This window comes from Thermobia domestica, chromosome 7 (genome assembly GCF_964235325.1).
Source record: "Thermobia domestica chromosome 7, izTheDome1.hap1.1, whole genome shotgun sequence".
Taxonomy (NCBI): domain Eukaryota; kingdom Metazoa; phylum Arthropoda; class Insecta; order Zygentoma; family Lepismatidae; genus Thermobia; species Thermobia domestica.
In genome coordinates, this window is record NC_137460.1 from 259,069,672 (window position 1) to 259,087,471 (window position 17,800).

At 38.4% G+C, this 17,800-nt stretch overlaps 1 protein-coding gene across 2 annotated transcripts in view; it reads right to left on the minus strand.

The window, feature by feature from the left end:
* The window catches only part of LOC145690854 (interleukin-1 receptor-associated kinase 4-like), a 119,300-nt gene that overhangs the window by 86,508 nt on the left and 14,992 nt on the right, over positions 1-17,800 (minus strand). For both annotated transcript variants that reach the window (XM_081766221.1, XM_081766220.1), the window contains exons 2-3: positions 15,164-15,338; positions 5,825-5,994 (exon numbers count right to left, since the gene is read on the minus strand). In XM_081766221.1, the coding sequence (XP_081622347.1) occupies positions 5,825-5,994; positions 15,164-15,318 (325 nt within the window). In that variant the 5' untranslated portion in view covers positions 15,319-15,338. The remainder of the gene's footprint in view (positions 1-5,824; positions 5,995-15,163; positions 15,339-17,800) is intronic.

The following is a 17,800-nucleotide window of genomic DNA, read 5'->3' on the forward strand; positions in this document are numbered from 1 at the left end:
ATTTGATCATCGGGGGTGTTTGTCACAAGTTCCCTTGCTGTAAGATTCGACGACGACTTACTTATGGCACGGGGGCCGCGGTGGCTCAGTGGTAGAGCGTTCACCTCTGGTGCTTGGGGTCTCGGGATTGATCCCAGCCCCCGCCAAGTTAACTTTGTGGTGGACAAACACCGTGTGCGTGGGTTTTCTCGGGGTTCTCCCGTTTCCTCCCACTTTCTTCATTGCACCATTTCATTCATTACTCATCATCACCGTCTCCTTTAGCCTAACCGGCATAACCGTGGGATGTAAAACTCAAAGATTTCATTTTTTTTTTTAACTTATGGCACGAGCCACCATACGTACAGGGAGATATTTTTTATATATGAACCGCAATTCGGTTGAAGAAACGAACTATGTCAATTTAACTGTTTTATAAAAACGGAGAATTTTCACGAAAATTTCACTCATGTTTTTTAGTATAAAGGGAGGGGGTGAATAAATTCACTCTCTTTTTATTCACTGATTTCAACTCTAAACAGTAAGAATTGTGCAAAAGTCTCATGAAGCATATTCACTATATTCTACCAAAATCCAATATACCTAGTCTTACCATAAATACGGTTCCAAAGTTTTACATTGGTATGTAAAATATCCCTAACCATTGATACAAAATGCTTCGAAATATTTTAATATCCTAACAACATGAGTTACATGGATACACTGTGAACCAAAATCACAAATAATTATTCAAAATGGCCACAATTAGCATGCACACAATCCTTATGTTTTTGTGGTTATTTATCAATTGCATTACGCAACACATCGACTGGAAAATCTGCAGCTGCCTTCCGAAGAGATTGCTTTAAACTTTCAATAATAAGATGTCTCTTCTTTCAAGCCATCTCCTGAAGTTTGAACCTCAATTTGTAGCTCAAACGGTTTAGGTTCAGACTTGCAGAAGGCCAATCTTAAGTGGAAATTAAGTTCGGAATATTTGCTTTCAGCCACTGCTGGGTTGTCAGTGCTTTATATGCTGGAAGCTCCAGTTTTGTCCATGAAAGAGGATATTGAAGAGATTTTTGACTAGTCTCTCAAGCACTGTTTTCTGGTACACTTTGTCTGACATTTTGACCCTCTTTTACAGAAATGGAGCTGCGTTGTGCCCTTCCAAGTCACATCCCACCACACCATGATTGAGGCAGGATGCTAATTCTTCTGGATCCTTTGCATCAGTTTCTCTAAATGAAGTAGAATATATCCTGTTATTCTGGGCACTGAAAGTTTCCTTAACACTAAAAATCTTTCCATCAGTGAAAAGGATTCGATACTGTCCATTTGCTGCGCAACGTTTACGTAAGCCTTTGCTTTTAGGAGCTTCTGGCGCTTCCGTTTACTTGTACGATGTCCTTGTGTTGTTTGTAAGCATGGAGTTCCAAGTCACTGCTTAACGTGTAATTCTACTAGTGCCGCCCCAATAGAGGTATTCCCGAGACGTCAATGTTTACAAACATTGCTTCGTTTGTTTCTACATATATAATTTTGTACTTCATTTTAGTTTCAACAATTTACTATTCCTTTTGATTTGGAGCATGCAGAAACCATCGCAGTGACCTATTAAACCAGTTCGTATAGCTGTCAAACGGTAAGAAATTTGGCAAAATGGTTCCCTTCAAAGTTGTTCAAAATTTAGCGACTGTTCCAATGGAGAAACAAAATCGACCCCTGTTTTCACTTAAAATTTTGACGTTGCTTCCCCCCTTCTCTCCGTAGAGGTATTCCCGAAACGCCCCTGATTTCAGAAGCATCATCAAGTGATTCAGTACATGCACTTTGGTATTAACATTTTTTGTTGCAAAGATTTCTGTGTACTACGAGCCGCGTTAAGGCTCTGTCACGGATTTTGTGAATTCACTCTGTATATAAACAAGTTGAATTGATAATCTCCTTTTGGTCGGTTAAAAAGAAAAAAACCCTAGTCTGCAACTAATTATGAATCTGAAAATAAAAAAATCACTGACCACCAAACACGAAGAACATCACCTTAGTACTTTCCATATTTTTTTTTCAAACCGATAACTTTGTTTTCCAAGTTATTCTATTATACCCGTGCAGATCCATGCTGTTTGCGAAGAGAACAATGCCATCAGCAAGTATTATATAACCACGCTTTTCAAGCCTTCACGAAATAAAGGGGTTGGACCACTGATCTACACTTTCTTGCTCCCATTCTTCCAAATTAATCAGTAAATCATGTCATGTTGATAACCTATGGAGTTATTACAAAAATACTCATAAAATATTAAGAAAATTGTAATAGATATCTGGAGAAATCTTTCAAAAAGTTTTGAAAAACTTCATCTGAAGAAACTTCAATCTACTGCTAAATTGCTCTTTTGGAATTTTCCGAAAGAAATGGATTACTCTGTACTTAAAGAGTTAATAATGAACATACAAGGTAAATAAAACAGTTCTTGCCGTTCGAGAGCAGTGATAAACAAGGAGCAATACAGCTGACGATACATCATACCTTTAACCCTTTTAAATTTTTTGGCCTGTATAGAGGCCATGGCGTCGACCTTCGGAATTTGCTTTATAGATCTCTAGTAAAGCTTTTCACATCGGGTTTTTTGCGTTTATTCAAGTATGGAAGCACACACACACACACACACACAAAAAAAAGTTTTATGGGCATTTTGCAGTCACGTGTACGATGCCTGGGGGCAGTGACGTCACAAACTACGAAGGCGGCTTTTAAAAAAGAGTAAATTTTAGAGCTTTTTTTAAAAAAAAAAAAATTAGTGACGCATCCCTATTAATCTTAGAAACAGTTTGTACCTCGTTGGTTTCGTTATAAAGCAGAGTTACCAAATGTAGCACTCAAATTTCCCTATTATGTACCAGAAGCAGGAAAATCCCGCCCAAATCGAAAAAATGGGATTTTTTCAGGAGAAAATTTTCCTTTTTTCTAAATTTCTCCCCTCAGGGACATATAGACATATTAGAAGTGGTACCGTTGGAAACCTACTCTTATTTGGAACAAAGCGAGATACAAATTATGATACTAGAGTAAATAGAAATGTGCCAGGAAATTTTCCACTGTTTGAATTCTTGCTTTATTTACACATTTTTAGTCAATTAGTTTAGTAAAGTATCTACTGTATTATCACTATTTATCCTAAAATCATGAATCGTACCTCGTTTTCTTCGGCATGAATCGGCCTTTCTAACGGTATAACTTGCATATCCGTATCGTGCACCTGAAGGGAGAACTACCCGGGGCGCACAGATGGTCCCATTTTTTTTTTTTTTTTTTTTTTTTTTACAAAAATTTTCCTTTTGGGGGAATTTTCTCTCCTCAGGTGCATGATACGGATATGGAAGTTATACCGTTCCAAAGGCCAATTCATGCCAAAGAAAACAAGGCACGATTCGTTTTCCTACAACAATTAGGGATGTGTCAGGAAATTTTTATCTAGAATTCGGCGTTTTTTTCATGCTATAGGGGAGCATGCATGGTGTTGAGACATGGGTCAATATTTTTTTCTCGTCCTTAGTATTCAAGATATGAGATTGGTTTTTCGTACAGTTATTACAAACAGTATGTAGTATATTTCGAAATATTTTGGGCGCTGAGCGTTACCACTCGGGGCGCACAGAGGGTCCCAAAATTGAAAAAAAAAGATTTTTTACAAAAAATTCCCTTTTGGAGGAATTTTCTCCCTCAGGTGCACGATAGGGATATTCAAGTTATACCGTTCGAAAGGCCGATTCATGCCGAACAAGAAGAAGTACGATTCATGTTCCTACAATGATTAGTTCTTATGCTGAAGCGAATTGGATAGAAATTGACTGAAAATGTATTATCGAGGGAAAATTGGTAAATCGGCTATAGCGTCAAGACTATTTTTCCCCGTACATTCTTCGTTCCTCATTATTTTCACAATGAAGCAGTGTTTTTTTTTTTTTTTGGGGGGGGGGGGGGGTACCATTCGCATGTGCGTGTCGTATACCTGAGCGGAGAAATTCGCGATAAAAGAGGACTTTTTTTTTTTTTTTCAAAAAATCCTTTTTTCCCAATTTCAGCGGGAATTTCTCGCATTTGGTACGTAATAGGCAAATTTGATTGATGCAGTTGGAAACTGCTTCATTACAACAACAACAACAAAAGATACAAACCATGATCCTAACGTCAATAGTGTTGGTACTGTAGCTGCTTGACTGAAAGCCTAAAAATTACCTAAAAAAAACAACCCAAAATTTAAAAGGGTTACATGTAGAAGTAATTTCTGTCAGCGCCCAACACCTTTTGCCAATGTTCCTGCAGATGCACAATACCTGATGATAAAACTCAGCGGTCGTAGATTTAGAAATATCCGTGAATGCGATCTGCAGGTCTCCCTCATTTGCGAATTATCACTTACGAAAGTGGTTGTCGAGGGAATGAAACACGTGGTAATATGTTGGCGAAAAGCATAATGTTAATACAGTGAAAGGCACAGTGTCTCCCAGACAAATTGCTAAAGGATCTAGGCCTCTTTGGCACATGTGGCTTGGAACTGCCGTGCAGGAACAGTACACCCTTGCGAGTCATCAATGCTGACTCCTCCTGTCGCAATATACAGCACACCCTTTATAACTGCTGAGAGTAGAAGTCACCAGTGATGGTCTGACCAGATGGAAGGAGCTCGTAACGCACCACTTCACGACAATTTCTCTTACACAGATAACGCACCTTTCATGGGTGCAGAGATGGTCATGACGTGTGAGCAACCAATGTCTGATACGCTTGCGAATATCATAGAGGACCCATGAGCAAGCGATAAAATATGGATGTGTTCAGGTGCAGTAAGTAAGGGCAAACAGACTGTCACACGCTGTTTCTTGTTGACTGCAGACAATGAGTGGGGTAATCATTTGCTTAACTTGTACAGGGTGTCTACTAAAATTCCAAAATGAAATTTCGTGACTTTTTCGTGACCCTTTCTTTACCAAATCATAAAATTTCCTAACAGCTTCAAGAGCAAATTTGCGTGCGAATTAGGCCGAAATTTCATCCATGCGATAGAAACGTACTTTGCTTGCGATTTGGTAGCGTCTAAAGCCGGTCATAGACATTTTTGGTGGTGAATTTTGACGTTTCACAGAACGAAATTTTCCAATATGTATTTACATTTGTACAGTTAAAAAAAATCGTGACCCAAAAGCTAAATTTCGTGACTTTCATGACCGTTTTCTAATTTCGTGACTTTTTCGTGACATTCGTGACCGATAGACACCCTGTTGTATGACTTCCCTATCCCATACAGGTGCTATCTATTTCAGCAGAAACATGGAACCTTTCTGCAAGTTTATCACACGTTAGACCACTGTCCTCCTCGAAGGGCCTTGTCATCTACACACGTGGTTCATTTGAAAGGCTCACATCTCCCGAACGGAATTTCTGGTACCAATGCCTGGTGATGCGTTCGTTCACGACATTCTCTCCAAATGCATGGCATACGTTGCAACTTGATGCGGCAGATGAGAGGCCCACTTTAGTCATACAACACACACACGCGAACAAGCTGCTTCGATACCTACGAGCTTTGACTGTTGTGTGTACGCAATGTGCCTATATTACTGAAGGATGATGGGTCATTCTCCTATCGCTTAGCACGCACGTGCGTTATTTCGTTTCCTCTCTATGAGCTCATGATTAATGGGACATCAAAAACGGCAAGAACTTTTTTGGTTACCTTGTATTTTCCATCAGTTCAGTATTTTATAATGTAACTCAAAAAAATGTAACTGTGAATTTTCCCACCATTCTACTTGTTAAAAAGAAATGCAAAATATAATTTACCTCCGAGAATGCTGACAGCCACAAAGTCTGCTGCTCGGAACAGTTCCACCTCCACAAGAAGGTCCAGCAACGTCTTTAAAGTGGGCCGCCTCTTTCCACTTGTTCCCCATTCGTCCAGGAAGATCTGCGCACAAGGCTTGTGATATTGGTCCCGAGCAGATTCTATCAATCTACAACACAAGTAATCTATATGTATAATAAATTTATGGGTACTATGTATATGTATAATAAATTCACTATGGAAACTATACGAAAAACAAACGAAATTAAGTTTCTTTTTCTTTGTTTTTTCAACAAACCTTCTCACACACATATAACATAAACTGCTCGACGAGCAAACTTATCAATAAACTCAAAATGTACTCACTTTGCTCCTCCAAATTATTATTGATATTTCTAATAATTCATTCATTAAATGTCGAATTTTTCTGATATCTGTCAGCACTACCACTAATTACGTAATGAAATATATTAAGATGGAATAGTATGAAGAATTTGATATTTACACTTGCTGCTACACAGAATATATTTTCGTTCTTATTGTTGATGATTGATGACGAATATGAAAGTGTCAATAATTTTATTCCAATTTCTGTCAAAACTACTGCAGCATAATTCATTGAAAGAAAAAAAAAATTGTATTTGAACTTGAGATGGAAACAGTGAACATATCTTTTGATCGTAATAATGCTGCCATCTATGAAATTATGTCGCTTGAGATGACCTAGCATACCTTGCATTCTATTAAGGTAATGGCTGACTTCAACATCTAATTGTGTTTCGTTTAATTGTGTCGCGAAGACGATTCGCTAAATTGTGAAATTGAGTGGTTTGTATTAAAGTCTAGGGATCATATCAGATTGAGTAATTAATATACGCCTATTCTAAATTCTAACCTTTTACTGCTTTTGTCCACTCAACTTAACATTATAACGTGTATTGGGCACAATTGGGATATGAACCAGAACCCTTTTATATTTGATACTGTTAATATTGGTTATAATTAAATAATTAACCTAATTAGTCATAACTATGTACTTTAGAAATTGAACTCTAAATTTATACAAAATTATTTATTAAAAGTTAAATTTTCATATTAATCATTGGTCAGCTTCCGACATTCAAATCGTAATTCAACGGAACATTTTAATAAAGGAATTATTTCCACTTGTTATACATATTATATATATATACTATGTGATCAAAAGTATCCGGACACACCAAAAAACATACATTTTTCATATTAGGTGCATTGTGCTGCCAACTACTGCCACGTACTCATTATCAGCGACCTCAGTAGTCATTAGACATCATGAGAAAGCAGAATGAGGCGCTCCGCGGAACTCACGGACTTCGAACGTAGTCAGGTGATTGGGTGTCACTTATGTCAGAAGTCTGTACGCGAGATTTCCACACTCCTAAACATCCCTAGATCCACTGTGTCTGATTTGATAGTGAAGTGGAAACGTGAATGGACACGTACAGCACAAAAGCGTACAGGCCGACCTCGTCTGTTGACTGACAGAGACCGCCGACAGTTGAAGAGGGTCGTAAAGTGTAACAGACAGACATCTATCCAGACCATCACACAGGAATTCCAAACTGCATCAGAATCCACTCCAAGTACTGTACTATGACAGTTAGGCGTGAGGTGAGAAAACTTGGATTTCATGGTCGAGCGGCTGCTCATAAGCCACACATCACGCAGGTAAATGCCAAACGACGCCTTGCTTGGTGTAAGTAGCGTAAACATTGGACGATTGAACACTGGAAAAACGTTGTGTGGAGTGACGACCATAACATCCCTGTAATGGACTGGCCTGCACCGAGTCCTGACTTGAATCCTATAGAACACCTTTGGGATGTTTTGGAACGCCGACTTCGTGCCAGGCCTCACCGACCTACATCAATACCTCTCCTCAGTTCAGCACTCCGTGAAGAATGGGCTGCCATTCCCCAAGAAACCTTCCAGCACCTGATTGAAAGTAAGCCTGCGAGAGTGGAAGCTGTCATCAAGGCTAAGGGTGGGCCAACACCATATTGAGTTCAGGTAGTACCGATGGAGGGCGCCACGAACTTGCAAGTCATTTTCAGCCAGGTGCCCGGATACTTTTGATCAGTATATATATATATATATATATATATATATATATATATATATAGGGTGGTCCATAAGTCATAGTACAGTAGATTATTTTGGAAACAAACATAATTAAAGCAAATCTTGACTAGCGGAGAGCGGACTTGGGTAAAGGAGCTACCGATTGATGCCTGCGTGGTGAATGGCGGCCATCTTGGATCCAGATTAATTTTATCAAATAGGAAGGTAGGCATGTAAAACATCAATTAACACTGTTTTTGCCGGGAAATGGAGTCCTGCACGCAGAAATGCGTTATCACATCCCGTTCCAAAGTTATGACGCCCCAAAGTTGACGGTTTTCTGTTTCCTTGCAGGGAGAGCGACATGGCACTAACGCTGCAAGAAAGACGTGACGCTCCAAATTTGACAGGTTTTCTTTTCGTTGCAGAGCGGTTCGTTTCTTTCGGTAGAGCGAGATGGCACTGACGAAGCAGGAAAGAACTGAGATCATCCTAACGTCTGAGGAAAGAAGCAATCGTGTGATTGCCCAGGACTTCAACGCGCGCCACACCGAAAGACCTGCAATAAGCCACAACATCGTTAGCTACCTTATTAGGAAATTCAGTGTAACTGGTAATGTTGCCGACAGACCATGGTCAGGTCCCCCACGAACCGCGACGTATGAGGAGACATCCACAATGGTGCTTGCTGCGAGTGTGAAAAGTCCGAAGCGCAGCACAGGACAACTATCAGCGATAACAGGCGTACCACGTGCTTCCGTGATGAGGATTCTCCATACGAACAAGTGGCATCCCTTCAAGCTGCAGTTTGTCCACAATCTTTCAGAGGATGATCCAGACCGGCAAATGGAATTCGCCAACTGGGCTTTGTCACAATATGACCGAGATCCGTATTTCCCAGCCAGCGTTTTCTTCACAGAGGAGGCAAACTTTTATTTGGATAGGGAAGTGAATCGCCAGAACATGCGATATTGGTCGGATGCAAATACACATGCGATCAATTTCTGCAAGAGGGTTACCCTTGCTCAGATCATGATGTGGTGTGGTAGGGTTGGCTGGTTTAAACCAGCTTTTTTATTTTTTTGTTTAAGCAGAAAACGAAAAATGTTCGTAAAAGTTTAAGTGTTGGTAAAATCTTGATGAACACACATTTGTAGGTTATCACGTTTCACTCCCGTATTTTATTCGTATTTTACTATTTATAAAATACATCGAAATGTCGTACTTTTTGGGGGGGGAGGGTAATATAAACCCCACGAGAAGTATTTATTGAAATCAGAAGTATCTTTGGTATATATTTATGTATAAATGGTTCAGAGCCCAAGTGGACTCAAATAATTCGTATCTTTATTTACTTTTCTTAATGATATTCAAATTAAATCGTTGTATTTCTTTTACTTGGGTTAATAAAAGTCGTAGTAAACTAACTTGGACTAAATTAGTTCTTCTGTATTCTGCAGTACTTTGAAATTGTCCATATTTAATTCTGTATAATGGTTTCACTTGTGCAATTGTTTATCTTTTTGTCCTTCTGAAATGACTCTTGGCAATTATATTAATAAGTATGTAAAGATCAGTACAACGTACTTTTATTAGGAGTCCTTCGTGAGTGAGTCGGAGACGATCGCATTTGTGGCCAATCAGTCCCGGTTTCGAGTTTAAATAGAGGAGAATTTCTCTTGGATGTAAGCCGAGAAGCGGTTTGAATTCCTCTTTAAGTTTATGTGACCCCTTCCAGCATAACCCGGTTGTTGCATAATAACACCAAGGTGAAATAAACTTATTTCTATCCGTATGTGATACAAATACATAGAGCAAATTATTTAAACCAAAAAACCTGGTTTAAACAAACAAACAAAAAACGGGTTTAAACCAAAAAACTGGGTTTTTTGGTTTCTTCAATAAAAAACATTGTTTTTGACCACCTTGTGGCGTGGCATATGGAACACGTCGATCATAGGACCCTTATTCATTCCTGGTATCCTAAATGGTGTCGGACATCTGGACGTGTTTCCGTTGTTTCTCCACCCTGATGTCATGTTGCCGCGATATTTTCGGCAAGATGGTGCCCCAATACACTATGCGCTGCATGTGCGGGAATGTTTGAATCTGCATTTTCCTGGACGTTGGATCGGTCACCGAGGCCCTGTGGAGTGGCCAGCGCTGGACCTCACTCCCTTGGATTTTTTTTTATAGGGACACTTAAAACACCTGGTGTATCAGGAGAATATTCGGGATGTTGCACACCTACAGAGACGTATTCAGGACGCCTGTGTAGAATTACACACATCCCCTGTGTTGTTACGGATTCAGGACGACTGGATTAAGAGATTCCGGTTGTGTGTTGCAATGGACGAGCAACATGTGGATCACTTCCTGTAGGTGGGACTTTGAGGCGTCATAACTTTGGAACGGGACACGATGACGCATTTCCGCTTGCGGGACTGCATTCCCCTGAGGAAAAAAAAAGTTAATTGATGTGACACATGCCTACCTTTCCATTTAAAAAATAACTTGGATCCAAGATGGCCACCATTCACCACGCATACATCAATCGGTAGCTCCTTAACCCAAGTCCGTCCTCCGCTAGTCAGATTTGTTGAATCGTGTTTGTTTCCAAAATAATCCACTGTACTAAGACTTATGGACCACCCTGTATATAAATTTACTAATTTTTCCTTTACTTATAATGAATTATGTGTTCCTGATGAAATTGATTCCTTCAATTACAATTAACTACCCTTTCGCCTAAACCTGATTCCCGTAACCACTCAGAAATTCAATGTACTTGTAGTCATTTGCCATGATTGCTGCACTATCTATATTCGAATATAATTTTGAACCCTTGATTCGAATGAATGAAAAAAAAAAAATGGTATCATTACTTCGAATAGTAATTGCAAGAAGAATGCATAATCTACATAGTATCACACATTTTCTTTCCTTTTCCCCCCCTCTGTTCTATGCAATGCATTTTCGGACGGAAGCTGAAAGATAGAATACAGTGATGTGGTGGGATATTAACTTCTAAGTTTCGTACGGAACTCTCAGAAGAAACCTTGGAAGGATTAAGAAATATTACATACAAGACAACAAAATTTACAAGGAAAAACTAGAAGATAACAACAGCAGATACATACTTCTCTCTTAAGATTTCTCCCTCCAATTAGTCTGATCTTTTATCAATAATACCAGCAACGTGACAATAACTTTTGAAAACTAAACATACGTTTTTAGCACAGAGTTCATGCGGTTTTTTTTTTTTTTTTTTTTTTAATTTCAAGAATTCAGCATTTATGGCCTTTTAAGCCTGTCACGTATGAGGGATGACGTTCCTCACGATTACACTACCCGGGAAGAGGAGAAGAAGTGAAGCGGCCTGGGATCTTCGTGTTAGGTAACATCCCAGCATTTGCCTGCTGACATTGAGGAAAATCCATGAAAAACCCCATTTAGGATGCCTAGCCTGAAAAGGATTTTACACATTTCCGACCAAGCGTTTCCTTTCGGAAATCAAACTCGGGGTCCGCTAGCACCAAAGGAAAGATCATTAAAGCCTGACATACTAAAAATAATACAAAATTTACTTTTTTTTTTTTTTTTTTGCTTGTTTTTCGTAAGTGAAAGGAGATAATGAAATGCAACTTACCACAATCATAGATAATGTTATTATACAGCAGAAAATATGAACCTCTGAAGAATTTCCAGAATTTCCAGTGTTGCCAGAATAATATTTCCCCCTAAATCTAAGTTAAGGCAGCAACTAAAGGAACGAACTCAACTGCATTTGATTAAGTACGAGTATTATGTTGTCTTGGAATCCTGTGAACTACTTTTTAAATAACATTATTACTTAATTTTAATAACTGTATGTATGTGAAAAGTATTGTGTTTATTACAAACTAAATATAACTATTATTTAAAAAGTAGTTCAGAGGATACCAAAACATCATACGTAAACAAATACAGTTGAGTTCGTTTCTCTAGTCACTTTCTCTAGTCAACGTAGATTTTGGGGGAAATGTTATTTTGGAAAGCTTGAAAATTCTTGATAGGTTTATATTTTCTGCTGTAGAATAACATTATCTATGATTGTGGTAAGTTGCATTACATTATCTCGTTTTACTTACGAGAAACAAGCAAAAGAAAAATGGTAAATTTTGTATTATTTTTAGTACGTCAGGCTCTTAACGACTACAGTACGTGAGGTCCCTGTTTGTTGTATTATTTCGATCGTTCCGGAAATCTTTCTCACCAACAGTTTTTACTGAGTTGCTGGAAAAGTATTTGCATACAAATTATAATTATACTCCCAGAGTATACTGCAAAACACTTGATTAATTCACTTGTTGCTCCAATTTTGTTACTTTTCATATTAGTCCACCAGCTAGTTTAACAGAAAGTCTTCGTCCTAATTAACGGTTATTATATTGAAGTTCTCAGACGTATCTTTTAAATACTTAATGTTAAGTTTTCACAATAAATTCCTTTTACAACGGATGAAAACATCATGTCTATTAAACAATTTATTGTAAGTTGATTCCTGCTTTGTTGCAGATATTAAATTGCGAGGTTCAACTATGCACCTCCGTGCGAAGACATTGTGAGCAGATCCAAGTGAGCTAATATGAAAAATGTAGTAGCTCTTAAAATAGCGAGAATTATTGAAGTAATGAGGTGTTGCAGAACACTCTGGAGTGTATATTTGTATCTTTTATAGAAGTATACCTAAACGGATATGAAGTAAATACTTTTCCACCTACGCGCTAAAAACTGTAGGCGAATAAGTTCTCCACGAGGATCGAAACAATATAATACGACGGATGAAACCCTATGTTACGAACATAGGTTTACCTTTAGTATAGGTGTAAATATGTACGAGGTATAATTACATGGGCGCATGCGGGGATATTCAAAATTAGCAAAAAAATTGGCTACTTACCAATGAATCCTCCCTTGAAAAATTAAAGGTTTTGACGTTTCGGAACTCTCAGCTGGTTCCTTCCTCAGTGGCAAGGTAAAAAGGAGTAAAACGGAAAGGAGATAAAAGGAGTAAAACCAGGAATATATACCACTATATATAAGTAACGTACAAAAAAAGAGATCATGAGATGAAAAGAGCAGATTCAGTTCATTCTTTTTTCACTCTGCTTGCTCTTTTCATCTCATGATCTCTTCTTTTGTACGTTACTTATATATAGTGGTATATATTCCTGGTTTTACTCCTTTTATCTCCTTTCCGTTTTACTCCTTTTTACCTTGCCACTGAGGAAGGAACCAGCTGAGAGTTCCGAAACGTCAAAATCTTTAATTTTTCAAGGGAGGATTCATTGGTAAGTAGCCAATTTTTTGTTAATGTACGAGGTATGTTCAAAAAGTATCGAACCTTTGGTTGGCAAAAATACATTTATTGATTTGGAAATCCGAAACACTATTCTCCTTAAAAGTAATCTCGTTGCTAATGCACGCACTTCTCCCAGCGTTCCCATCATTGTTGGAAACACTTCTGGAACGCAGTTTTTGGAATAGCGAGCAACCGTCGCATTCCGCATGATTTCTCTTGACTCAAATCGAGCCTCTTTTAGTGGCATTTTCCCACTTGGGAAATAATCAAAAGTGACACGGAATCATATCGGGTGAGTAGGGAGCCTGACGACACACAAGAATATTGTGTTTAGAAATGAAAGCATCCATCAAATTTCACGGACGCTCTCCTCGCGCTCAAATCCTTGTTCAAAACTGAATGGTTTCCGCTTGGGTATCGCAAAGCTTTTGGCAAAACTTGATGCAAAAATGAAATGAAATGAAATTTTTGAGTTTTACGTCCCACGATTATGCCGGTTAGGCTAAAGGAGACGGTGATGATGAGAGATGAACGAAATGGTGGAATGAAGAAAGTGGGAGGAAACGGGAGAACTCCGAGAAAACCCACGCACACGGTGTTTGTCCACCGCAAAGTTCACTTGGCGGGGGCTGGGATCGAACCCGAGACCCCAAACACCAGAGGTGAACGCTCTACCACTGAGCCACCGCGGCCCCAAAACTTGATGCAATATAGTTACTCAAGTCCTTTGTCATTTTACAGAAACCTAAAATCCCAACAACCGCTTACTACACGTCTTCACTCGTTGGCCGACTGCCAGCGTCTGACGATTTCTCCGTGCAGGAAAAAAAAAATATACGATTGCGCATGAGTATCCCCTCTACATCTACACTGAAGAAAATCATTCGTTTACGCGGGAAAAAACAAGGTTCGATATTTTTTGAGCACACCTCGTAGGTTCACTTACTTCTAAATTTTTCCTAATAATAGTACCTCGCACACGTGAGATGACAAAACATTAACTATTCCGAACTTATCTGACATTCGTCATAAAATCAGTGATCTCAAATAATCTGTACAAACTCACACATGGATAACTCAGGTCCGAAACGCTACTCTCAGAATTGTATTTCCGAATTCCATTCAGACAAACATGTAACACACATCTCTTTCATATAGTACGACCTAGACTATCAATAGTTCAATGAAAATGAAAAATGAAATATTTTAGTTTTAGGTCCCACGTTTTTGTCGGTTAGGCTAAAGGAGACGATGATGATCAGAAAAGAATGGAATGAATGAAGTGGTAGGAAACGGGAGAACCCCGAGAAAACCCACGCACACAGTGTTTGTCCACTACAAGGTCCACTTAGCGCAAGCTGGGATCGAGCCACGGATCCCACGCTCTACCATTGAGCTACCGCGACCCTAATAGTTCAACGCTCTCTATTCTACAGGCTTCCTGAGTATACAACAAAATGTCACATATACCCGTAGATTTCATTATGAAGCTGCATATAACTCTACACTACGATGTCATTTTAATGGATAAATTCTACTCAGCTACTGTCAAACTTTCTTGTTATTATATAGATGTTGTTATTACTGCCTTATATTGTTAAATATTCCACTGCAAACTGGCGTTTAGCTGTATCTCGAATTATGTTCGTAAATAAAGTAAATAATACATGTACCCCGTAGCTTGAATCAAAACAGATAATTTCTCCGCCAAGTGAACCTTGTGCTGGATAAACATCATGTGCTGTTTGTGTGTGTGTTTCCTCTGGTTCCTTCCACTTACTTCATTCCACCGTTATCACTCATTTCATTACCGTCTCCCTTAGCCTCCTCTGCTACTGGAAGTGACATTAGCATGTAAGAAAACTACAATCAGTTGGAGAAAGCCGTGTCGTACCTCATATGCTCCACTTTGTACTTAGGCTCCAACGGACGTTCTGGATGAGGAACTCGAGCCATCAGCCGCTTCCATACTTCATCCAGTTCCAGAATTTGAACCAATTCGTACAGATACCTCGCTGGAAGATGCCTTATCTCCAATGACGGCTCCATTGATAACTACCAAATACTACCTAGAAACAACAAGTAAAAATTGATATTAACGTTTCTTATTTAATTGATGTTAGGGAGTCGAGAAAAAGGTAGCATACGAAATTCTGTTTATATTTAACTCTTAAACTGGCTTCCAAATATAACATTTCTCACTCAAGTCTTCATGGGCTACACCTAATGATTTTTAATAAGCCAATACTAATAACGTTAATAATATAGAATGGACCTAGCACTAGCATCGCAAGCTAAATGAAGCTTGTAACTTACAGGTCTCATAATAATTCTTTACAGATTAAAAAGAAAATGTCCACACCTTTTAGATTTCTAAACTATGCTATAGATCACTCTCGGAAGTTTTATAGAACAACTTCGTACATCCGTCCGTCTGTCAACAGGTATCAAAGCAAAACAGTAAGATATATCCAGAAGCAGTTTTCTGCAATAGATTTGGCGTTCCAGGAATAGGGTCCATCTCCTCAGTTAACCCTCTATTCAAACCGGAAGTGGTTCAAATTACCAATTGCCGGTTTCCATGTTTATTGCCGTAGAATCCAAACGGTAATAGATAGCGAGAAACGATTTTCTGCAAACAATTCAGCCTCTCAAGACAACATAACATCACTACCCATAACACTCTACCAAACTAGAAGAGCTTCAATTTCACTAGTACCTCCGGTTTCAATATTGATTTCCATAAAGCGAAATCGGTATGACATATGCCTATCGACATGCGATTCAGCGTCCCAAGAATAGGTTTCCTCCTCTATCTCAACTCTCTATTCAAATTGAAGTGCGTTCACCTCTGGTGCTTGTGGTCCCGGGTTCGATCCCAGCCCTCGCCAAGTGAACTTTGTGGTGGACACACACCGTGTGCGTGGGTTTTCTCGGGGCTCTCCCGTTTCCTCCCACTTTCTTCATTCCACCATTTCATTCATTCCTCATCACCACCGTCTCCCTTAGCCTAACCGGCATAACCGTGGGACGTAAAACTCAAAGGTTTTCAAATTGAAAGTGGCTGAAATAATCAATTTTGGTTTGAATCTTTATTACTATAGAGCAAAAACTGTTAAGGGATAGTGAGTAATAACTTTCTGATTTGGATTCAACGTCTTATTAATCTATTGCAACCAGTACTTATAAATATACTAATTCAAGTTTAAGCATTGAATTCGCATAGTTCGGAAATCTTCCACAGGTTTATACTGTGAAATGAAACCCAATTATTTTGAAATAATGATTTTTCGGTTATATATATATATATATATATATATATATATATATATATATATATATATATATATATATATATATATATATGAAGTATCGTGTCACAACTCAGGTCAAAAATATTGTAAATTTAATTTCCTGGAGTTCAGAGTTTTATTTTCAAAAACTAACCACAAATTTATAAAAGGTTTTCGTACTTGACATACAGTATTCCTCCCTTGGTGTAACTTATTATCATAACATGCATAAAGTTATTTCCATTCTGATTGTGTATAAATGGCCACTAATAAAATATACTAGTTTTAGAGGAACAAGCAAGAATTGTCATTCTTTAGCAAAAGAGTGAGTGAGTTAGAATTTACATAGTTTTGCTCTGTGTTGTAAGCAAATATAGCATATTAGTTATCTGAAAGTGATATTGAACAAGAAGTAGCAAACTATACAACAGAAAATTGTTACATGTACTAAAAACTTGCTCTGTTCTTGCGGTTATATGGGGGGTGAAATACGTTTCTCTGTAAACAAGATAACTTTTTATCTATAACAGCTAGGGGGCTCAAATTTGGTATATAGGTACCTTAGGTCAATACCGAGATCCAATGACCGAACCAGCCATCTAGGGCCACTCTCAAGGTTAAAAAGTCACATTGAAGACTTTAGGGCAAATCCCGTCAAGTTCACACGATAGCTTCACAAAGGTTTCTCGTCATCCGATTTTCTACAAACTTGGCACATATATACTACACCGAAAATAAATCGACACGTATTTTTTTTTTTTTTTTTGTTTCTTTCGGAAAATAGGTAAAGGGGGCAAAGGGCTCCTTTTCAAAAAAAGGTCCTCTTGATTAAAAGGTCCACTTTAAAGAAACGAAATCTGCCGATGCAAAACTGACTTCAAAATAGGAAATACGGGTTTTGTCGCTTTTGCGAGAAAAAGGTTGCTGGGGGGCAATAGTCTCGTTCGAAATGACAGATTACTCCGCACAATCCTTACGGAAATTGGATTTAAATGGAATTGCTTCAAACCGTGATAAGTTGTAGATATGATGTTCCTAATAAAAAGTCTCAACGGGCACAATCACAAATCACTGAGTTTTTTTTGAAGGCAACCGAAGATAGTGATATTCTGTATTTCGGTGAAAATGACTGAAACTGTGATATCTTGTAAAAGTGATCCTGAGAAAAAGTGTTAATGGGCATAACCACCAATCACTGATCGTTTGACCACTACGAGACCACTTTTCTGAAAGCATCC